A 25,200-nucleotide genomic window follows, 5' to 3' on the forward strand; every position below is an offset into this window, starting at 1 on the left:
TCATTTCCCTGGAGACCAATTAAGCGAGGTAGTCTTTCCCGTCCTTAACACCTTTACGCCATGCACAGTACTATTACGTCGAGCTGAGCGCACCGTTCGCAGTCACCCTCATAATAGTAGGTTGGGGCTTTAACCCAGCGCCATTCCCCCCACCCTGACACATGTAAGAGCTGTGATAACAGCTGTCTCGAGCAGTAATCACAGCTCATTCCCCAGGGACTGATTGCGGTGGTCCCCTCTGATTAACCCCTTAGATGTCGCGGTCAATTGAGACCGCGTCATCTAAGGGGCTAGAACACCATCAGCAATGGCTGCAATGCCAGAGGCAGGACCTGTGTGAAACTGACAGTTATAATACACTGGAATACATAAGTATTGAAGTGGATTATAACAGCGATCGGATAGTTGGACCTTCAAGTCCCCTAATGGCAGGGGAGTATGCAGGGGTACTTAAGCTGGGTTCACACTGTGGCTTTTTTTTTTTATGAACTAGTTTATCCACCAAAACAAAAACGCAAGATAAAACCGCAACAAAGCACACAATATGAAGCCAGCCTAAGGCTATGTTCACACGGGGTATTTTGCCGAGTTTTTTGACGCGGAAACCGCGTCGCAAAAACGGCCCGAGAACGCCTCCCATTGATTTCAATGGGAGGCGTCGGCGTCTTTTTCCCGCGAGCAGTAAAACTGCCTCGCGGGAAAAAGAAGCGACATGCCCTATCTTCGGGCGCTTCCGCCTCTGACCTCCCATTGACTTCAATGGGAGGCAGGAGAAAGCGTATTTCTCGCTGTTTTATGCCCGCGGCGCTCAATGGCCGCGGGCGAAAAACGGCGCGATAGTCGCCGCGAAAATCGGCGTAAAGGGAGAGGAATATCTGCCTCAAAGTTCCAAACGGAATTTTGAGGCAGATATTCCTCCCCCAAAATACTCCGTGTGAACATAGCCTTAGGCCTCCCCATGATGCTGTTAGTTCGGGTCAACAGACACGTGGTCGGGTAGTGAATAGTGACCGCATCACAATGAGGACTAAAACACGGGTACATTACGCCCGTCTGTTAACTGTGTAAATACAGATAAGAACCCTAAAATGTGGTGTTGTTTTAACGACCTAGAATGAAACGCCATTATCCATACAGCTCTTTGACGTTCCAGCAGCGCACGCAGCTCAGCCAGCACTGCAAGCCACGCATGCTCAGTGAAGAATCTGGCCTTTGCGTTTAGGCGTGTGATGTCATCACGCACTCAGGCGCGTTTCCCTTACGAACTGGGTCTCGTTGCGCGTCCTCGCACTTTATGACACAAGGCGCGTTCCCGCCGGACAGAAGTGGTGAGTGTTTGGGGGGGGGGGGGGGGTATTGGCTGCTGAACCTTTTGGGAGGCAAAGTAAACGAGGCCTAGGGTGCGCGAATTGGTCTGGTCCTGAGTTCCTAATATTGGGTATTTTGGTGTACAGAGGTGGTAAGAGCCTGGTGGTTTTATGTGGAGCTATTTCTGGGAGGTAGAACGCAGTGTGATACATCTTGTGGCACCGCTCCTTACTGCTGGACACTTGTGCATTGCTACTATCCCCTCAGCTTCTGCATGCTGTAGTGACTGTGCGGCTGGCTTCTGCCATGTTACGGTTGGTTTTATATCTGACTGCACAGTAATGATACATCTTGAATGCTTGTGGTCACTTTTAAGCGTTGCTTCACCATTTGTCACTTTTGGGTAGTTGCTTAAATGCCACTTCCATAATATATATTCTCACTATCAGAATCAATAATTTCTGATGCAAATGTAGGGCTGCTGAGGCCACTGCCCTGTGAATCAGTCATGTAGGTCCTGTTTATATATAGTTGTAGATTCTGTCATACTTTATGGAAGAAATAGCGCAGCACAACCTGACAGACCCCATTATATGTCAATAGAGACTGTCATTCGACAGATCAGGTACTGCGTCCTGGTTTCTGTTATGAATGAAGACCATGAAGCAGATGTGAACAGAGCTTTATAAGCCTGTATTTCTGTATATGGAGCCTGGGTATAAAAGCTAGTGCAGATGGGAAGCAGAGGTGTTGCCTTTAGGGGCCAATCAGATCTTGTCTTTCATTTTGTGATCTGTATTGAAAAAGTGAAAGATCGACTGTGCTTGAAGTGGCTAAGGCTTTGTTCACATCTGAATTGGTGTCTGTCATAGAGTCCGTAAAAAATCCCAGATGTTGCACAGCATGCACTAAAAATGCGGACACGGACATAAGGGCCTGTTCACATCAGCGTTGGCTTTCCGTTGAGGGGTTCCGTCTGAGGTTTCTGTGGGGAGTACCCCTCAACGGAAAGGCAAACGGAAACCTTAGCTTGTGTTTGCATCACCATTCCGTCAGGTTTCCGTTTTTTCGACGGAATCAATAGCGAAGTCGACAACGCTATTGATTAGTTTAAAAAAACGAAGACAAGGTCACGTTCTGGCCCCTGCCACATCTCCCCTGCTTACTAGATGCAAGTTAATTTAAACACGAAATATAAGTACGGGATACACTTTTACCGAGGTGGACTTGCTATCCGTGTGTATTGCTATGTGGTTCCAGCAATTCTGCCGAATGAAGGTGACACGTTCAGCTCTTCACAAGAGCGCTGAGATCTGCACGTGTCACCTGCGTGTCTTAAGTTCTGTTGCTAAGCAACAGTCCTAACGCACTCAGGGCATGACCTGAAGGTCCATATAATTGCTTGTTTAGGAGTTGTATTTATTGAGTAATTGAAGTGGGAAACACCAATTTTTATAAGAGTTTCCATTGATATGTGCACATGCAATATCCCTTTATGTAATGATGTTTTTTTTTTATATTTGATGTATTTTGTGCAACAGCAGGTCCATCAACCATATATGTCTTGTTTGTGACTGAGATAAGCCCAGACATGGCTGGGGGCCGCCGGGGCCCGAATCGGACATCATACTGCCGAACTCCCCTTTGTGACCCTGGATCTGCAGGAGGTGCCGTCCATGGTGGAGCTCCTACTGTGAGCGGAGTGAGATCCAGAGCCAGGTAGTGGTCAAAAAAAGTTGGATCAATCTTTTTTTAAAGGAATAATGCCAACTCTTCATGATTTATCAAAATGTTTGTCCATTAGATCAAATCCAGTTATCTGTATACTTACTACTGGTGGCAGGCCTGTGACAACCCAGTAATGAAGTGTTACGCTCCAGCACCTGCATTTTTCGTTCAGGCAGTACTCGATAGATTTATATTCAAAGGTGTTGTTTGCGACTAGAAAAACCTAGCTTCTTCCAGAAATGGCCCCACGCCTGTCAATGGGTTGTCTGTTATTACAGCTTTGCTCCATTGAAGTAAATGGGGCTGAGCTGCAATACCACACACATTTGGACAGCAGTGGCGCTGTTTTTGGAAGTAAGCAGCAATGCTTTTTTTCTAATCCTGGACAGCCCTTTAAGGGCTATCACACAAGAATGTATTGGCGATGCGTACCAGTTCTGTGTGGTATGGATCCCGAATACGGCTGTTTGTGTTATGCTTTGCCGCTATGTATAACATGGTATTTCTGTGCAGATCCCACATATAATATGTCATTTTATGCTCTATTGTATTCACAACCTAGAAGCACTTTAATGGTGCGAAAATTAGTTCTGATATATGGCACGCAGCATGGCCAGCAAATTGTCAAAATACAGTGCGCCTTATGGATCCATATTGGACACGGTAATGTGCATGAGGTCTTACTCAACCATGATTTAAAGTAAATGGATTATGCCTGTACTTTTACATTAGCGAAGGAAAAGATGAATTACTGCAGAGTTAAAGGGGTTATCCCACGAAGGACATTTATCACCTATCCACAGAATAGGTGATAAATGTCTGATTTCCTGGGACCCCACTGATCACCAGAAATGGTGAACCCCCATTCCTCCCCGCTGCACGACCGCAGTAAGGAGTTTGAATGGAGTGGTGGTCACACCTGCTCTGCCACTTTATTCAGTGTCTATAGGCTGACAGAAACAGCTGAGTATAGCGTTTGGCTGGTTTAGGTCAGCCCCATAGACATTGAATGAAGCTGCAGGGGGACATGCAGGACCACTACTCTATTCAAACTCATCCTTACTGCAATCGTGCAGTTAGGAGGGGGGCGTTGTTCCAGGGGTGGGGGGCCCCTAGTGATCAGACATTTATCACCTATCCTGTATATTAGTTCTGCACCGAGATGAGACGACTTTCCGACTATCTGAGAGGTGAGTTGAATAAAATACATAGGAGGTCTCGCCACCTATCTCGTAGCATAATACAGTCCCAATTTTGAAATTTGTGTCCTTGATGCTGTTGGACTCCACCTCGGCGTCTCAAATCAAGGCGCTTGTCCTTCACCAACTACAGATCCTCGTACTGGCCAGAATTTCACAGAAGTCGCTCCACTCCCAGAATATCCGATCAGCTGGTATGAACCGCACTGCATATGAGGAATGCAGCAACAATGCATGTTACCATTTTAAAGGTAAACAATCTGCCAGTTTTATTCTACTCACAAAATAAAACCTTGCATGACCGCATATCTGATTTAAAATCCCGTCACAGACGGTGCCCGACCGGTTTCACCTACCGGCTTTCTGAAGGGTTTAACCGCAGCGAGGACTCCTAAAGATGATAATCTGTACTGTATTACGCAGGAGCCGTGAGTTAGCCCTGTGGCGAGACTTGATGTATTTTATTTGTTTAATTTTAAAACCAAACTAGGAGTAGTTTGGTATATAACCAACTAGAATTCAAGTCGATAGTGCAGTGTGGAGCTCTGAGATAAAAAAATATATACATATTTCTATAGATGATACATGTCATTTGTGGAGTAACCCCCAAAAGACTGCCTATTTTGTACCAAAGGACACAGCAACATTTTTGTTTTTTCATCTCTGCATTCCAAAAGCCATAACTTTTTTTTTTTTTTTTTCTGTCAAAGTAGCCATATAAGCACTTGTTTCTTTAAGGGATGCATTTTTAATGGCACCATTTTGTGGTTCATACTATTGATTACGCTTTATTCAGTTTTTTTGGAAGATGGGACGATCAAAAAACAGCAAATTTAGCATTGTATTTTATTTTTAACGCCATTTACGGTCTGGGATAAATATTGTTAATTTTATTGAACTGGTGGTTAGGAATGTGGAGATACCAAATATGTATAGTGGTTTTTTTTTTGGTTTTTTTTCAAAACAAACTTGGAACATCTGACACTCTGATCGCTCACATAATACATGGCAATACTTCGTTATTGCAATGTATTAAATGTCTCCGTGTAAAACAGACAGGCAATCCAATAGGCTTCTGCATATGGCAGACCTGGTGTCCATTGTTAGACACCCAGCTGTCATAGCTACCCATCGGCGCCCCACAATTGCGGGGCACAGATTGACCGAGGGAGCCCCCTCCCTCTGTCTAACCATTACGGCGCGGTCAGCCTTGACCAGGTACATAAGGGGTTAAACGGCCGGGATTGGAGTAATGGCGCAGGCTGAGCTCTTGAGCCTGCGCCATCACATCGTAATAGTACAGCTGCTCTTTTTATGTAACCGTAAGCACAACGTAATATTACGGCGCAGAGCCGGAAGGGGTTATGGGAGCGGTGAGGCCAATATTTTTTAAGTAGCCCAACAATAAGAACTTTTGTAGACCTAATTTAAAAACAACTCCAAAAGATATGTGCTATAGCATGTTTCTAGGCGCATTGGCTATTGGATTTGTCCTGCCCTACCATGAACTTACTTGATAGTCCATGAGTAAATTCATTACGGTAAGCAGCCCTTCGGTAAAATGAATACCACACAACTTTAGCAATTTGATGATACTTCTGAACTACTCCCAACATCTTGGTAGGTAGTGATTCTCCTTGCAGAGATCCAGCTGGTAGGGTTGGAGTCTTAAAGTCAGGGAACGGTGCTGTCTACAGATGGGTGTCTCTGGTTTGTCTATAAAATTGAGTCGTGTTTCAAAGCTCTATAAAGGGTCAGACATTGACTTGCAGGCTAGTCACCTATAGGTGGCAGTAGAGAGACTGTTTTCTTCCTTCTGATGGAGAGCTAATTTGCATACTCCCACCATGTCTAAAGTTTCTACCAATAATTTATGTAAATTCATATGACTTTTCTGAATAGTAAATGAGTAAGAGGAACATGCAGAGGAGAACTTTTTCTATAAAGAAATGATTATAAATCCCTTTTGATACCAAGAAAATTCACTAGTGTAGTCGAAAAACCTGATTGTATATTAGTTCTAGCTGGCCATAGACACTGTTGTTGTTGTTGTTGTTGTTGTTGTTGTTGTTGTTGTTGTTGTTGTTGTTGTAGTAGTAGTAGTCTCTGCGGTACCAAAAGCCAAAAAGGTTCTAAGACAAATTATTCAGATAATGTTTCATGTGAAGTGATACAATGTCATATTCAGCATTTGTAAGGGGCCCGCGGCATGAGGGGGCCTGTGTCGCCCGCCGACACGGCCCCCCCCATGCCCGGTGGCGCTGCTAGCAGCCATTATGACTGCTACAGCGGTAGCAACGCCACTACAGGGCCCGTGTCGCCTGGCCTCTAATGTTTATGGGCCGGGGGCACAGGAGGGGGCCCCGGTGCTAGCGACAGCCACCCCCCTTGCAGTAATTGTACCTGCGTCTATAGCACGCAGGTACAAATACATGCATTAGTGCTGAATGACACCCGACCATTCAGCTCCTTACAATGACGGGGCAGAATGACTTGCCCCGCCAATCGGTGACTTTCAACTACGCTAGCGGCGAGATGATCTTGCGTCGTTCAGCCCCAGCAGACCTGGTCGGAAGAGAGCAGGTCTGCATTGGCCACGGACGGCGCGGGAACGGGATCATGTGAGTATGTAAAGTTTTTTTGTTGTGTTTTGTTTTTTGTTTTTTTTATAAATCTGTGAGTGGCATTCTCTACAGGGGGGGTCTATATGTGGGGATGTGGAGCACTATATACAGGGGGAGCTATATCAGGGACACTATTCTGGGGGCTATATGTGAAGCACTATCCACAGGGGGAGCTATTTGTAGGGCACTGTCTACAGGGGGAGCTATTTGTAGGGCACTGTCTACAGGGGGGGGCTATATGTAGGGCACTGTCTACAGGGGGGCTATATGTAGGGCACTGTCTACAGGGGGGCTATATGTAGGGCACTGTCTACAGGGGGGCTATATGTAGGGCACTGTCTACAGGGGGGCTATATGTAGGGCACTGTCTACAGGGGGCTATATGTAGGGCACTGTCTACAGTTTTTTTTTTTTCATATTCAAAATTTTTATTGAGTTTCAATACACACAGATACAGAACACAGTGGAGGGAAGGCCTCCATACATTAAAGAAAAACAATAAATAAGGCCAAAGCGAAAGAAAAATAAAATAAATAAAAATACAGGGGGGTTTTATGAAGGGCACTGTCTAGAGGGGGTCTTTATGTAGGGCACTGTCTACAGGGGGTCTTTATGTAGGGCAGTGTCTACAGGGGGTCTATATGTTGGGCACGGTCTACAGGGGGTCTATATGTAGGGCACTGTCTACAGGGGGTCTATATGTAGGGCGGTGTCTACAGGGGGGCTTTATGTAGGGCAGTGTCTACAGGGGGTCTATATGTAGGGCACTGTCTACAGGGGGTCTATATGTAGGGCAGTGTCTACAGGTGGGCTTTATGTAGGGCAGTGTCTACAGGGGGTCTATATGTAGGGCACTGTCTACAGGAGGGTTATATGTAGGGCACTGTCTACAGGGGTGGGCTATATGTGGGACACGGTCTATATGGGAAGCTATATGTAGTAGGGATGCACGATGCATCGAAACTTCGATACTGTGCATCCCTAAACGGTTCGATACCGCTATTTCCTGTATTTCGATACTTTGCTGCGCAGCCGCACAGCTCAGTATAGTAATACATGAATGTATGAGAGCGGGGCTGCAGCTGTGTGATACAGCCATTGCTCCGCTCCGGAGTCCTGATAAGTGCGCGGGGTCACGATGATGCGGCCGGCGCTGCACTAATGACCGGCGGCACTGAAGACAGAACATGGCGGGCGCGCTGCAAATCACCCCCATGTTCTGTCCTCAGTGCCTGAACCGCAGCTCATTAGTGCAGCGCCGGCCGCATCTCCTCATGCTGACCGCGTTCACGCACTTCCTGTCAGGAGCGGGGCAATGGCTGTATTACACAGCTGCAGCCCCGCTCTATAACGGCGGAGATCAGAGAAACCTCACCTCTCCACCGTTATTCCTCTGAATGCTGCGATCACAGCTGACTGCAGCATTCAGCAGAAAATGAGAAGGGGGGATGCCCGTGGATCGCGTCACGGGGAATTCCTGTGACGCGATCGAGGGCCATACCATATATGGGCAGACAGCCCAGGATCTATTGACGGACCCCAGGGCTGTCTTACCATTTTTCTTGTTGTTAGGGCATACTGAGGTATGTCCTAACAACAGCCTGTGTGCTATCCGTCCACAGGCTAATGTACTGGCACATATCTGATATGTCAGTACATTAAAGTTTAAAAATAAAGTAAAAACAAAGTATTGTTACATTTAAAAAAAATACACATACACATTTTTTACAATAAACATTCAAATAAGTCTCAATACATAAAATATACACATTCAGTAATGGCGCGGCCGTAATAACCTGCACAACTATTTTTTTGCATCATTTATGATGTGTACGCTCTAAAAAAAATGAAATAAACACGGCTTTCATTCACTTATTAATGTGAGGCGCGAGGTGCGATGAATTTAACCTCCATGTTCCTCACATTAATAGTAATTAACCCCATCATGTACCTCACACATTAACCCATTATGACTGACAAACAGGATGGGATTAATTACTATTACGGTGAGGCGCATTCAAAATTCATCACACGTCGCGCCTCACATCAGAAAACAGAACAATTTTTTTTTTTTTATTACTGTTGGTAAAGTATCTAAATCGCAATACTAAACTAAGTATCGGTATCGAAGTTCAAATTCTGGTATCGTGACATCCCTAATATGTAGGGCAGCACGGTGACTCGGTGGTTAGCACTATTGCCTTGCAGCTCTGGAGTCCATATATGGGCACGAACTACAGGGGGCTGTTTGTGGGGCACTATCTACAGGGGCTTCTATGTAGGGCACTATCTACAGGGGGTGTGTGTGGGACACAGTGTACGGTGTTATTATAATCAGGGACACAGTGTATGGCGCTATTACAGTTAGAGGTGCAGCTTATGGCACTGTTATATTTAGAGTTGTTGAGAATTTTATCTTCGTTTATAGGTGCAGAAATGTTTTAAAAGTGAGAAGCTGAAGACATCTGAGCAGAGAACTACAGAAATGGGTCGTGGCAGGGAGTCATCATAGAGGTCTGGACCCGGGCCATCTACAGGGGTCTGTGTGGCGCAATCTACAGGGGTCTGTGTGTGGCACTATCTACTAAGGGGGGGGGGGCTGTATGGCACTATATACAGGGGGGCGTTTATGGCGCTATCTACAGGGGGGGGCTGTATGCCACTATCTTCAAGGGGGAGGTGGGGGTGCTATCTACAAGTGGGGTGTGACACTGTATACAGGGGGGGGCTGTATAGCACGGTCCACAGAGGGGCCGTATGACACAATCTACGTGGGGCACTATAAGGGGGGCCGCGTGTGGCACCTGGGGGGGCCCCTAGTCAAAAGTTTGCTATGGGGCCCAGTATTTCCTACTTACGCCCCTGCCCCAATAAGTACAAAAAGAAATTGAGACAGCACTACCAAATATTCAAAACGAAGATCCTTTTATTCCACGTGTGTGCACACACGTGGAATAAAAGGATCTTCGTTTTGACTATTTGGTAGTGCTGTCTCAATTTCTTTTTGTCCTGATTGAGGGGTCACTCTTGGACTGTGACCTAGGAGGCGTGCACCCGCTTGAAAAATTGTCTTGTGCTGCTGATCTGCATCTATCTACTGCCCCAATAAGTAGATGTTTCCATATGGGGTAAGAAAAGTGATCTTTTACTGTAAGGCTCAGTTCACATCTTGTGCACATGTTTGTGGTATACGACGACGTTTACGTTTTTAAAGTTACCAAAACGTGTGCATTTGTAACATACGCTTAAGTTTTTTTGTAGTGTACGTTTATACATTTGTGTCCGTTCTTTCTTAGAAAAACGTATACGTTTGTAAAGTCAAGATTTGCCATATAAGATTACAAAACGGTATATGTTTTACGTATGCAAACGTAGTGTTTAATATTGCATACGTCATCCATACGTCATTGTTGACTTCAATACAAATATCAAAAACGTATACGTTTTTGAGAAGTACTGAAAATGACCAATATCAAAATATAATAAAACCTGCAAATATATTTCTAGAGACCACAGACCATATACAAAACACCAGTAATTAATATAGATAATATGAACCTTTTATTATATATATTACAACCGTGGCAGATTGTTTCAATGAATTTGATACTCACGTTGCCTTGTCTACAGTCCCTCCGGGGCCAACAATCCGGACATCTTGAAAATTTAAAAATATCAATTTATTAAAAACCCTCTTATTATACGTTGTATCTCACCAAAATCCTACACATATTTTTAAAAATAATTTCGGTTTAATGTAATTAATACCGGACATATACTAGAAGTCACAATAAAGTTCTCAGACAATTAAACATTGTGGAAACCAAGTTTTAGTGTATAATAAGGATCAAACTTGTATTCCATATAAATATAAACACATAATAATTACATTACATATATTTGTCATAAAAAATAGAATAAAATCCGTCTTCGATAATATCTCCCACAAAAAGAGCAATTTTTTATACTCACGTTACACACACTCACACTTGTTTTTAACCAGTCAACATTTCCGGTACAAGACTACCACTAGGGACGCAATTTTCATAATGTCTATAATAAAGTTCTTTATAAATACTATAAAAATACAATGACAACCAAGGTATATAATTAATAATATCCTCATAAAATTATACAATAATAGAAAATGAAGAATAAAAATTATTTACCTGAAGATCAGATACGAGAGACTAAGTTCACTCGTTTACCTGTTCTATGCAAATTTCCTCCCGTAATACAGGAAGTGATTTGCGTTCCAGGGAACTCCAAGGAGTTCCCTAGATGAACCGCAATCAACTGTTACTAAAAATAGACCGGATATAAATTGACAGACTGCTAGCGAGATACACCAGAAGCCATGACTAAGGACGCAGTCAGCGTCAGAAACGCGTAGGCACCGCTCACACTGCTCATTATCCCTCTATTTTGTACTCTGGAAATAATTTTATTTCACCGCACTTGTTTTTATCCTCTTGTCAATAAAACTTGGAAGAAGTTTCCTATTTTAAACAGACCGAAAGGACTCAACGCTGGATCCAATTTTTGCTTTTTTCCTATACTGAAAAACGTAGTAGACTACGCTTTTCAGGACATGGGGGAAAAGAAAAAGTATAGAACGTAAGCACACAAAAGGTAAGCACAAACTACACCATTAGCACATCCGTCCTCACCATAGAAATGAATGTGCACGCTGTGGTAAACCTTTTTACACTGTTTTCTCATGTCAAAACGGGCACATCAGACGTACAGTAAAAACGAGATGTGAACGTATGTAGAATAAAGATGAGATGCAGGATTGAGTCTAAAGAAAGTAGGAATCTGCATCCTTTAAAATATAAAGATATTATCTGGAAGTATGGTTAGGCTATGTTCACATGGAGTATTTTGCAGGAGGAATATCTGCCTCAAAATTCCGTTTGGAAGTTTGAGGCAGATTTTCCTCTCCCTGCACGCCGATTTTCGCGGAGTTTTTCGCCCGCGGCCATTGAGCGCCGCGGGCATAAAACACTGCTAAATACGCTTTCTCTGCCTCCCATTGAAGTCAATGGGAGGTCAGAGGCGGAAGCGCCCGAAGATAGGACATGTCGCTTCTTTTTCCTGCGAGGCAGTTTTACTGCTCGCGGGAAAAAGATGCCGACGCCTCCCATTGAAATCAATGGGAGGCATTTTCGGGCCGTTTTTGCCGAGTTTTGCGACGCGGTTTCCGCGTCAAAAAACTCGGCAAAATACTCCGTGTGAACATAGCCTTACAAGGTTTTTGTCAAAATATTTATTATTATTATTATTCTTCCTGCAAAAATGGCTCCAGACGTTTTTTGCACAGTGGTTTGACAAAAACTCGTCAAAACACTCGTCGAGCTGTTTTTTTACCCTTTCTGACTGATTGAAATGGGCGGAAACTGCCTCAAGATGGGTCATGTCGCTTCTTTTTACCGCGACAGTTTTTTTGCTCGCGGTGAAAAAACTCGTCCAACTCCCATTGAAATCAATGGGAGGCATTTCGGCCATTATTTGACGAGTTTTGCGGAGCAGTTTCCGCGCCAAAAAACATTAAAAAAAACTCTGTGTGAACAGGGCCTTAGGGTATGTTCACACAGAGTTTTTTGCAGGCAGAAAATTCTGCCTGGAAAAATCAGCTCCGGTTTTTTGTTTTTTTTAAAGAGGCTCTGTCACCAGATTTTGCAACCCCTATGTCCTATTGCAGCAGATCGGCGCTGCAATGTAGATAAGAGTAACGTTTTTAGTTTTTTTTTAAAACAAGCATTTTTGGCCTAGTTATGACCATTTTTATATTTATGTAAATGAGGCTTGCAAAAGTCCAACTGGGCGTGTATTGTGTTCGTTACATCTGGGCGTGTATTATGTGCGTACATCTGGGCGTTTTTACTTCTTTTACTAGCTGGGCGTTGGGTATAGAAGTATCATCCACTTCTCTTCAGAACGCCCAGCTTCTGGCAGTGCACGGACACAGCGTGTTCTCGAGAGATCACGCTGTGATGTCACTCACTTCCTGCCCCAGGTCCTGCATCGTGTCAGACGAGCGAGGACACATCGGCACCAGAGGCTACAGTTGATTCTGCAGCAGCATCAGCGTTTGCAGGTAAGTCGATGTAGCCGCTTACCTGCAAACGCCGATGCTGCTGCAGAATCAAATGTAGCCTCTGGTGCCGATGTGTCCGACACGATGCAGGACCTGGGGCAGGAAGTGAGTGACGTCACAGCGTGATCTCTCGAGAACACGCTGTGTGTCTGTGCACTGCCATAAGCTGGGTGGTAACGAAGAGAAGTGGATGATGCTGATTCGTCAGCATCATACACTTCTATTCACAACGCCCAGCTAGTAAAAGAAGTAAAAACGCCCAGATGTAACTAACACAATACACGCCCAGTTGGTCTTTTACTTTAAACACGCCCAGTTGTACTTTTGCAAGCCTCATTTACATAAATATAAAAATTTTCATAACTTGGCCAAAAATGCTCGTTTAAAAAAAAACTTTACTCTTATCTACATTGCAGCGCCGATCTGCTGCAATAGCAGATAGGGGTTGCAAAATCTGGTGACAGAGCCTCTTTAAGTGGTTTTGCACCACACGCGTTTTTTTTTCTCCATGTTTTAGGCTTTTTTTTTAGCTGTCTCTTCAACAGAAAGATGGAATAACCGCAAGCGTTTTTTGCCGAAAAACGCTGCAAAAATCGTGTTTATTTCCGTCTCCCATTGATTTCAATGGGGTTTTTGAGGCGGAAAACGCCTCAAGATAGGGCATGTCGCTTCTTTTTCCCCTGAGCGTTTTTTTTTTGCTCGCCGTAAAAAAAAACGCTTCCACCTCTCATTGAAATCAATGGGAGTCCATTTCGGCCGTTCTTTGCCGCGGTTTCCGCGGCAAAAACCTCTGCAAAAAACTCAGTGTGAACAGGGCCTTGGGGTCAGTTCACACGGCCAAAATCGCCCACCAGTGATTTCAATGGGAGGCAGAGGTGTTTTTTCCCCGGATGGCTTTTGGCCGCTTACAGGAAGAAAAAAAGCTGCATATTCTTTCTTGGAATCATTAGGAGGCAGAAAAAACCCATGGCACGCCCACAGTCCTTGCATTAGATTCAATGGCCGCGGGGAAAAAAACAAAAACTGGCAGTTCAAAATCTTTCTTAAAACTCCTGGCATATTTTTTTTCTGCCTGCAAAAAACTCTGTGAACAGGACCTGGTTTTTCTATAGGCAATGAACTGGCATCTTACGTTTTTATTTTTATATGGTGATCCCTTTGAAATGACTGCGTATGACAAACTATGGCTTTCAAATAAGGCCTTTACACTTCTGCCAAATAAACTTTTTAACTGTGTATTCCAGTTCAGGTTCTGATTCCAAATACTTGGTTAAGAAATTGCCAATTCAGGTTATTTTTTTTCTTTTCCCCTTAGGAGTAGTTCCAACACAGGATTGTCAAGTCCCCCTCTTGCTGCACAGACTGTAGTACCCCTGCGACATTGCAAGATCCCTGAACTACCTGCCGAGCGCCATCTACTTTTTGAGCTCCAGCTATTTCTGTGTCACTTGATTGCCTTGTTTGTGCACTATATCAATATCTACAAGACTGTTTGGTGGTACCCACCATCCCACCCACCTTCACATACTTCTCTGGTGAGTAGCCAGCACTGAAGTAAGGGTATGCTCACACTACCTATTTTCGGCCGTTTGTCGGGCCGTAAACACCCGAAAAAGCGTTTTTCGCTGCGTTTTTTTACGCGTAAAAAAACGGCCGTGAAAAAGAAGTGCAGAACACTTCTTGGGACGTTTTTGGAGCCGTTTTCCATAGACTATTGAATAAAGCCCCAAAAACGCAGCGAAAATCGCGAGTGGCACAAAAAACGTCTGAAAATCAGGAGCTGTTTTCTCTTGAAAACCGCTCCGTATTTTGAGACGTTTTCAACTGCGTGTGAACATACCCTTACAAGGAGAAATGTTTACTGTTTGTTACTAAACATTAGAATAAAAGTACTTGATAGTGAAGGCGCTGCGCAATGTCCATTATAAGGGAGCATGTGCATGATTTTGGTAAGTGAAGAATATGTGCATGCTGAGTACCCATTTAAAAGCTTTTGACATCCAGAATAAGATATGCAAATGAATGTTTGTGGTCTCAAAGTAATTAGATTCATCTAAGGGTATGTTCACACGATAGCAGGCATTTACGGCTGAAATGACAGACTGTTTTCAGGAGAAAACAGCTGCGTTGTTTCAGACGTAAAAGCTCCTCATCGCATTATGCCAGGCGTCTATGACGCTCGTATATCTTGAGCTGCGCTTCATTGAGTTCAATGAAGAACGGCTCAAATTACGTTGCAAAGAAGTGTCCTGCACTTCTTTGCCGAGGCAGTCAATTTACACGTCGTCGTTTGACAGCTGTCAAACGACGACGCGTAAATGACAGGTTGTCTGCACAGTACGTCGGCAAACCCATTCAAATGAATGGGCAGATGTTTGCCGACGTATTGTAGCCCTATTTTCAGACGTAAAACGAGGCATAATACGCCTCGTTTATGTCTGAAAATAGGTTGTGTGAACCCAGCCTAAGGCCTCATGCACACGACCGTAAAAACTCCCGTTATTACGGGTCGTAATCACGACCCGTAATAACGGGCTCATAGACTTCTATTGGCGACGGGTGCCTTCCCGTTTTCTCACGGGAAGGTGCCCGTTCCGTTAAAAAAGATAGAACATGTCCTATTTCTGGCCGTAATAACGGCACGGACAGTCCATAGAAGTCTATGGAGCTCTCGTAATGACGGGTGGCTACATGTGTGCACCCGTCATTACGGCAGCGTTGCTAAGCGACGTCAGTAAATAGTCACTGTCCAGGGAGCTGAAAGAGTTAACTGATCGGCAGTAACTCTTTCACCCCCCTGGACAGTGACTACCGATCAGTATAAACCTGTAAAAAATAAAAATAAAAGACGTTCATACTTACCGACAACTTCCTGCTTCCTCCAGTCCGGTCTCCCGCCCGTTGCCTTGGTGACGCGTCTCTCTCGACATCCGGCCCGACGTCCTGGATGACGTTTCAGGCCATGTGACCGCTGCAGCCAATCACAGGTCAATCACAGGCTGCAGCGGTCACATGGACTGCCGCGTCATCCAGGGATGTCGGGCTGGATGTGAAGAGAGGGACGCGTCACCAAGACAACGGCCGGTAAGTATGAATTTCTTTAACTTTTATTACAGAAAAGGCTGTCCCTTCTCTCTATCCTGCACTGATAGAGAGAAGGGGCTGGCGATTAGTGCAGTGCTATTTTGCCGCCAAAAACGTGCTCGTAAATACGGGTGGAATACGTGTGACACCGGACCCATGTTTACGAGCACGGGTTCGTAAATACTGGTGCAAAACGGGTGGAATACGTGTGACACCGGACCCGTATTTACGCCAGTATTTACGGGTGGGAAAAAATACGGTCGTGTGCATGAGGCCTAACAGGTAGGTCAATTAGAATTAAAGATGACTTCTTTAAAAGTAATCACATATGTTTTCTTGCCAAAAGTCCTGAAATGCTGGTAATGGCTTTTTTTTTTTTTTTTTTTTTGTTTTGCAGTGTTTCTAGCATATAAAAATAGCTTACTTGTGTTTTTTGCTTCCCTGGTGCTGCTGCCAATCTGTGCTGCTGGGGGAGGGGCTCTGAGCAGAATCAGTCTTTGCTTTCTCTCTGGCAGCTGACAATCTAGTCAATTTTTACTTCCGCTGCAGAAGTCTTCTCTGTTAAATTGGGTTCCCACAGTACAGATTTTGCATGTATTTTTTTTTATTTTTTTTATTTTATTTTTTTTAAAGCCAAAACCAGGAATGGAACCTAAACAGATGAACTATATAAAGGAAGTCCTTATAGGGATCCAATTCTGGTTTTGGCTTACAAAATGCAGGCAAAATCTGCTCTGTGGAAATCTAGCCTTAGGGCTCATCCACACGTAGTGGAATTGCTGTTTTCTTTTCCATCCGGAATTGCGGACGGAAAAAACGCAGCAGAATACAGTAGCCGCAAAGTGGGTAAGGCCTCATGCACACGGCCGTGCCTTTAATTACGGGCACGGCCGGCCTTGGGCAGCCGGTCGTTTTTACAGGCCGTGCTCTCATTATAAAGTATATATTAGCATGGCCACTAAAATAAAAAAATAGGACATATTTTTCAACGGCACGGGCACCTTCCTGTAAGCAAACGGGAAGGTGCCTGTGGCCAATAGAAGTCTAGGGGCTCGTAATTACGGGCGTTTTTACGGTCTAGTGCATTGGGCCTGAGATTTAACAAATCTCATCCAGATGCTGCGTAAGTATGCAGAGCAGAAATTGTCCTGCTGTGTGTATTTTTTGTACTGCAGCATGTCCAGTCCTGCTTCGGAAAGTGGACTGAATTGCTGCGTTTTTCAGTTGAGATGTCGCCATCTCCCAACATTGAGAAAAACTTAGAGAAATATGCACCATCTTCTGCAGTCAAAAATTCAGGAAATGGTGCGTTTTTTTGCCACCGCGGAAAGTCTATTTTCAACGGAACTGCTGCAGAAATTTTCTGCAGCATTTCTGTTCTATGTGGACAAGCCCTTATACTGCCATGCTACTGACAAGCAAGGAAGAAAGCTATTTCTATTGGCTGCTCTGCAGGGAACAAAGAATCACTATGCAGAGAACTGGCTGTAGGGGGAGTTACTGAGCATATGTGTCCAGCAGCACTCAACTCCTTAGGTGGACGTGCACATTGCTACACGCTGTAAACACTAAATGGCGCTATACTATAAGTAAATGTCATAACTCTTCACTGGATTTATTTTTTCTTAACATCATGTAAATGGCACATTGTTGTTTTTATTTTAAATGATCTATATTTAGTGGCTGGGCAACCCCGTTAAGACGTTAGTCTACCATAAACGAAATATTTGCAATGCATAATAAGGTTGTATTATACATATGTGGGATCTGTGTTCTAAAGTGATTTTCCTCTACTCCTTTTTTCTTTTTTTCTTTTACTGTAGAACTTCCACATGATAGATTTTAATGTGCTGACCCTCGCAACAATTGTGCTAGCTCGAAGATTAATTGCAGCGATTGTGCGGGAGGTATGTCTGCAACACGCTAGAATTTTAGCCAGGAAAAAAAATATTTGTGCACTCGGGTAACTGCTTATTTCTCGCTGTTTAGGCCTCACAGGGAGGAAAGTCTTCTCTCCCGCACTCATTACTCCTAGTGGCCACACGGTTTGCCGTACTAACTGGAACAGGGTGGAGTTTATGTCGCTCCCTAATCTTGTTGTTCAGAACGCACTCCTTTCTTAATCTTCTTTTCTTATGCTATCCGTAAGTAATCAGTCGTAAGTACAGAAATGCTGTAAATACAATTTTTCATGTAGCAAAATATAATAAAAAAAACAATCATTTAGTGACATGGCACAGACTACACAGGAAAGAATATGCTGTCTGGCTAATGCAATAGTTAATTTCTAGGGCAATATCACCAGTGACCACGATATAAAGGAACTGCTTGTATGGCATAGTTTAAGTTTCATGTTCTTCCTTTTTGTATCATAATTTTTTTTTTATCACTTTTCTAGATTTGGAATGTACATCCCATTTCTGCATCTGGGATATGATTTCCGGCGGTCAAGCCTTTTTGCCCATGTACCCACCACACGTGTTGGTGGAGATTTGGGGTCTGTTGATAAGGCGGGTCGTGACTACTTGACAGTTCTACAGCACATGTGGCGGCCCAGCACTGATCCTCTTCCAACACATGCGTGCTGCTTGTCTCCAGACCTAATTCGTAGTGAAGTGCACTACCTGAAGCTGGATTTCAATTGGCGTGTTCGGGAGGTGCTGCTTAGTTCAATGCTGTCTGCATACTACGTGGCATTTGTGCCTGTGTGGTTTGTTAAGGTACAATATATTTGCATGGATAGTCCATAATAGAGTATGAGCCATGAAGAACACTTTACACAATCACCCCCTTCCTCTGAGACACACCACCATAGGTCGCAATAACGTACAGGCAATTTTAGACTATAAACACAGTCTTATGTGTATTTCTACGCATCAGACTGAACCCTGTACTGAGGAGCACTGCAGCGCTTCAACAGGGTGCAGCCGTGGCAGGAGATCGAATGGGAAAGCTCCTTGCTCGCAGCCAATGGTAGGCACTTTCACAAGCAGACAGCAGCCGAGCGTTTTGTTTGGGCAGGCTGCAGGATAATGTACAGTGCAGCCTCTGAGAGGTTATGGTGAACGCCTTCTAGTAGTTGACTGGTAAGCAGTAAATTTACTTAGTCCATGTGATTCACTTCCCTCATGTAACATTGTACAGCACCAACCTGATTACATTGCTAATGCCACCCTTTCCCTATTGTCACCCATCCCCCACTCAAGCATGGCAAAGGATCTTCCTTACATATATACTTCCACTACACTGTGTAAGTGTGTATTTATATAGAGAGAGATTCTATTGCCATGCTTGAGTGGGGGAGGGATGGCAATAGGGAGAAGGCACTGACCATGTGATCTGTCACCCTCACTTAGTCAACGATTCTTCCTTTTTATCGTGCATCTGCATAAAGGAAATAACATGTGAATACATCATGTAAAGAGGTTATTTTTATTTCATGAAAGACTTTATATTATTTTCAGCTAAAATCACTTTACATATCTTGTTATCATAGCATAAGCAACATGCATTTTAAGAAGGAACTTGTCACAGTGTTTTAGGCCCCTTAACCGCCACCATGACGTTATACCGTCCCCATAACCTGTCTCCTATGTTATCTATACAATCACACAGTAACTATAGGTCGTATGCATAGTCAACCAGTTGAGTGTTAGATGCTTTTTCTTTACAAGCTAATAGTGGTAGATGACTGGTAGTGTATGGGGCATGGTAGAGGCGCTGCTCCGGTTTGAGAGGGGGGTCTAGCAGTAGTGCCCTCTCCCATTGCACCTGTGGTAAAATAGATTAAGCATTCCCTCAATTCTCTATTTATTCATAGAAGTATTGTTAGAAGTTATAGTAATGTTTATCGGCATAAATAGCGAGTTTTTAACGCCACGTATCCCTACTTATTAATTTGAATTACTGTAAATTACTTACTACTCCTCCATGGCAAAAAAGACTCTATAAATGCTAAGAGTACTCTTACCCTGCTAGAAAATATGTAGTGCGACCTCTGCATACCACTATTCTATGGTTTGTGTCTATTTCACATTAATTTTGTATTTTTTTCCCCCCATTTTGTTTGCACAGAGCACACAGTATTATGACAAGCGTTGGTCATGTGAACTTTTTCTTCAAGTTTCCCTCAGCACTTCTGTAATCCTCACCCAGCATCTCCTGCCTGCACGGTACTGTGATCTTTTGCATAAGGCCGCTGCTCACCTTGGTTGCTGGCAAAAAGTGGACCCAGCACTTTGCTCCAACATGCTTCAACACTCGTGAGTATAGAGCCATATTGAAGCAGAGTTTCAGCCTGCAAATATTATTTTGTTATTTTTATAAGCTCTTTAAATAAAACCGTTGTGAGGAAGGAGAACGAAAATAGGAGTGTCAAGGAGAGAAGCATTCTCAATGAATTAGGATATCATCAAAAAGTTTATTTCAGTAATTCAATTCAAAAAGTGAAACTCGTATTATATAGATTCATTACACACAGAGTGATCTATTTCCAGCATTTTGTTCTTTTAATGCTGATGATTATGGCTAACAGTTAATGAAAACAAGTCAGCAGTCTTCCCCATGATTGTGTAGCCTACTGAACCAGACTGTTGGACCATTTAAAGGCTTAGGAAACCTTTGCAGGTGTTTTAGCTAATTAGAGTGTGACACCATATTTTTACCCAATATTCAAATTTTCTGAGAGACTAAATTATAGGTTTTCATTAACTGTTAGCCCTAAAAGAAAAAAAATGCTGGAAATGGACCACTCTGTGTGTAATGAATCTATATAATATGAGTTTCACTTTTTTAATTTAATTACTGAAATTAACTTTTTGATATTCGAATTAATTGAGATGGACTAGTGTGTATGTGTATTTTGTGTGCGTGTATGTGTGTGTATGTATGTGTGTGTATGTATGTATATATGTATGTATATATGTATGTATATATATATATATATATAGCTCAAGGATTCTAAACCTTCCATTTTCTTAATGATACTGTTTTGATGGGTGGCACTATGGCTGTCTAACTGATGGACACGTCAACATTGTCTCGATCATGAGAATTCTCATTTCAGTAGTTGTATTGAAATTGTTAACTATTAAAGCGACCCTGCAGTCAAAATTGAAAATTTGACTTCACATGGCAAATGTAAAGCCAATATAGCCCTCCTCACCAGCCAGCGTTCATGCATTCTGGTTCCCTGTTGCATTTTTGCAAAATGGCCGCCACAGTCTGAGACTTCCCTATTCAGAGTGTGCTTAAGAAGTCTCAGACACATCACCCGCTCTCAAATTCCCTCCAATGGATCGGCGACGATAATATCTGAGGATTTAGCGCTAGTCCATCAGAGGACAGTAGAGGGAGCTCTGCATAAGGTAGCCTGAGATTGTGGCCGCTGTTTTGAAAAGATGCAAATGGGGGGACCAGAACGCACAAATGGCGTCCGGATTGTTCATTAAAAAGGCTAGAGCTTCGTTGAGTTTACATTTGCCATGTATAGTCAAATTTGGAATAGGGTTTTGGACAGGGTAGAAGAAGAGGAAGACACAGATCATGAAAGGTTAGGTATTACACATTTATAGCTTCTATTCGTAGGATCCTTTAGACCTACAGGAATTCCCTTTAGGTTTGTTCAGGTTGAGTGCCTCTAAGCATGTTAGACTGTTTTTATAATTGAACATTACCCTTGCGGATATAAGACCATGATGCCATTGATAATGTTTGTTTTGCAGGTGGATGGAGGAGTGCATGTGGCCCCAGGGAGTCTTGGTAAAACACAACAAGAATGTCTATAAAGCGGTTGGTCACTATAATGTTGCGATTCCCTCTGATATGTCTCATTTTCGGTTCCATGTAAGTTTGGCTATTAAACTTTGGTCTTGGATTCTTTTGTTGGAAAAAAGACGTGGGTTTTATTTATACAAAGAAAAGGGCGATCGATACACAAAAGGCTCTTGCATGACATTTTTACATTCTATTGAGTACCTCAGGATAAATAAGAAAAGTTTCCATTGTTTTACAATCCATTAGAGCAGTATGTGGGTGATGTCTCAGTGATAGCTGTTCAGTGGTTTCTTATGTAGCCTTACTCTATATTATATTATTATTATTATTATTGTGAAGGTTTGCCTGCTCTTCATTTCAGCCATACTAGCAGTAATCGAGATTGTCAGCCTGGTCATGGTCACTTCTTTCGACAGCACTTCAATAGTGATGTAAAGTCCTTCTTCTTTCCTCTCTTCCTCTGCCTTCGGCCTGATTTACACGAACAAAAAACCACTGCGTTTTGCGTGCGCTAAATGCACTTAACAGCTGCGTGTGTCATCCGTGTATGATGCGCGGCTGCGTGATTTTCACGCAGCCGCCATCATTATGACACTCCGTTTGGATGTTTGTAAACAGAAAAGCACGTGGTGCTTTTCTGTTTACATTCAGAGTTTGACAGCTGTTGTGCGAATCACGCAGTTCGCACGGAAGTGCTTCCGTTCGACCTGGGTGGTTTTCACGCACCCATTGGCTTCAATGGGTGCGTGATGGGCGAAAAACGCTGAAATATAGAACATGTCGTGAGTTTTACGCAGCGCACTCACGCTGCGCAAAACCCACGGACTGTCTGCACTGGCCCATAGACTAATATAGGTGCGTACGACACGCGTGAAAAGCACGCACGTATATTACGCTCGTGTAAATTATGCCTTCTAGTCAGGCTCAGCAAACTCCCTTGCCCAGCCCTTAGATCTGCTTTTGCTGTGCTTTCTCAACCTGATTGTGAATATGTAAGAGCAGCAGCATGATATCTGTGCAAGAGGAAATCCCAACACACATTGTCTGACTCCTATTTCCAGGTATCCTGTCGAGCAGGGGTGCACAATCTGCGGCCCGAGGGCCACATGAGCCTGCGATGCTGTTCTGTGCAGCCTCCAGCAATCAGGACACAGACATGCTTGTCTGTTGCCCACTAGTTCAGAAAGATACGACTGTCAAAAGACAGCCACATTCTACTGATACAGATTTCACATGTATTTTCCATTTCAGAGAAGTGTAGGGGTGCAGCAAACTGTGCAGGGACAGGTAAGTACTAATGCAGCACTGTTATGGGGGCATTGTGAGGGACATTATTATGGAGGTACTGTGTGCCTGGCATTTAGTGGGAACTGTGGACCTATGAGTTCTATTTTAAAGGGGTTATATACCTGTACATTCTGAAACACACTGGAAAAAAAAAAATCCGGATCCTGAATGTAAACGTCTCAAATGTATGCCAAAGGCATAGATTTGCCTCAAATAAAATTATGGGACCCACATCTGTATCTTGGTTTTATAAAAAAAAAAGTACTGCTCAACAGGATGGGCAAACTTAATGCGAACTCAGCCAAACAAGCTGGGATCAGTGGTATCCTCCAACCATGTCACAGAAAATTTGCTCAAAAACAAATTGAAGGGAAAATCCACGTTAAAACTATATATATATATATATATATATATATATATATATATATATATATATATATATATATATTTATTTATTTAATCTATATCCTCTTCTTACAAGTTGCTTACAAAAAATAATAATTTTGATTTCTCTTTTAATACTTAATGTGGGAGATTTATCAAAAGTAAGGGAAAGGAAAAGTGGAATTACATTCTATTTCTCATTTTCCAGAGACCTTTTGGAACATGAAAGCTTAAATCTTATTGGTTTCTATGGGCAACTACTCAACTTTTCTTTTTGCGCTATTTTTAATAAATCCCTCCCATTGTCTTTTCTAGGCGTAAACGTTCAAGTGGAACTAAAAAACGCTTAATTTCTTCTTAGTTCATTTGTTTTAATTGTATTTCACAAATTTTTCTTTTATTTGTTTCCCACAAGTTTTTCTTCAGTAACCCACTGCGAGTCCTGAACATTTTAACAGCACTAGAGGGATTTCTGATCTTTTACCAACTGTACTCGCTTCTTTCTTCAGAGAAGTGGCATCATACCATTTCCTTGGCCCTCATCCTATTCAGTAATTATTACGCCTTTTTCAAGCTGCTCCGTGACCGTATTGTACTGGGGAAAGCATATTCATATACTGGGGTCTCGGACTCGGAACAGAAGCTGAACTGACTATCACTACGCCAAAGCTCTGTATTTTTGTTACAATTGCTTTGTTTCTTTATGTAATTAAAAACAAGAGCATATTTTTTTACTCTGAAGCTGTGTGTAGTGTTATTGTGTCTGATTTATTTTTAGACTGTGTTCACATGGGGCGGATACGCTGCGTAATAGCACGCGGCATATCCGCCCTGTGCGCCGCAGGGCATTCCAGGTGAAAAAGCGCACCAAACTGGTGCAGTTTTTCGCCCGGAATGTCCGCTGGAAAACTGCTACATTAACGGCCTGTTAGCAGGCCGGACTCCTGGGATGACTTTTCATCCCAGGAGACCGCTGCAGCCTGTGATTGGCAGCGGTCACAAAGGTTGAAGCAGGAGGCTGGCTTGCTGAAAGAAACACAGACTCCTAGGTAAGTATAAGGGGGGGGTTTATTCAGAGTAGCGTTTTTTTGCGGCGGAATCGCTGCGAACTCGCCGCAAAAAACGCAACAACTGCTATTTGTTGTGGGTTTCACCTCCCAATTGAATTCAATCGGGAAAACGCGCAGCGAATAAGCAAATAGAATTGACATGCTGCGGAATAAAATTTCACACCGCAGGTCCATTTCTGAGGGTTTTTTTCTGCTCCGTATTTACGCAGCGTGTGGATGAGATTAGTTTTATCGCAACCACTTTGCTTCTACTGTATTCTGCTGCGTTTTTCCCAGGCGGAAAAAATGCAGCATTTCCGATACGTGTGGACATGCCGTTACTGTCAGACGATATCACCTACGATCTTGGTAATAGTTCTATTATACTGTAATTTTAAGTCTAGGGCAGTAGTTCCCAACTTGTTTACCATAAGGCAATCCCTGGAAAGTTCAGAAGAAACTCAACAAAAGCTGTTTACATAATGTTGCAACTGCATTCATGTTTCCTGAGCAACACCATTGCTGGGACCAGGTTTTAACATGGCTGAGAGCCATTGTATCTCTGCTATGGTACACTTGGATATGTTGCTAATAGGCTCACGTTGTGGGGGAAAAAAGGTATTCTGTGTTTTTTAAAAATATTATTTTTTTTAAATTTACTA

The 25,200-nt window shown here is 43.2% G+C and overlaps 1 protein-coding gene across 7 annotated transcripts; it reads left to right on the forward strand.

Moving 5' to 3' along the window:
- Positions 1-1,234: 1,234 nt before the first annotated feature.
- On the forward strand, positions 1,235-24,230 carry TMEM39B (transmembrane protein 39B). Of its 7 annotated transcripts, none has more exons than XM_075853138.1 (9): positions 1,235-1,328; positions 2,850-3,027; positions 14,275-14,494; positions 17,867-17,950; positions 18,033-18,187; positions 18,442-18,763; positions 20,118-20,305; positions 21,767-21,887; positions 23,905-24,230. In XM_075853138.1, the coding sequence occupies exons 1-9, from the start codon at positions 1,295-1,297 to the stop codon at positions 24,139-24,141; spliced, it is 1,539 nt and encodes a 512-aa protein (XP_075709253.1). In that variant the 5' UTR covers positions 1,235-1,294; the 3' UTR covers positions 24,142-24,230. The 7 variants fall into 7 exon arrangements, with proteins under 7 accessions (XP_075709253.1, XP_075709254.1, XP_075709255.1 ...); XM_075853139.1 differs by having other exon boundaries at positions 2,853-3,027; XM_075853140.1 differs by lacking the exon at positions 23,905-24,230 and adding an exon at positions 23,070-23,481.
- Positions 24,231-25,200: the final 970 nt, after the last annotated feature.

Source organism: Rhinoderma darwinii, chromosome 2 (assembly GCF_050947455.1).
Source record: "Rhinoderma darwinii isolate aRhiDar2 chromosome 2, aRhiDar2.hap1, whole genome shotgun sequence".
NCBI lineage: Eukaryota > Metazoa > Chordata > Amphibia > Anura > Rhinodermatidae > Rhinoderma > Rhinoderma darwinii.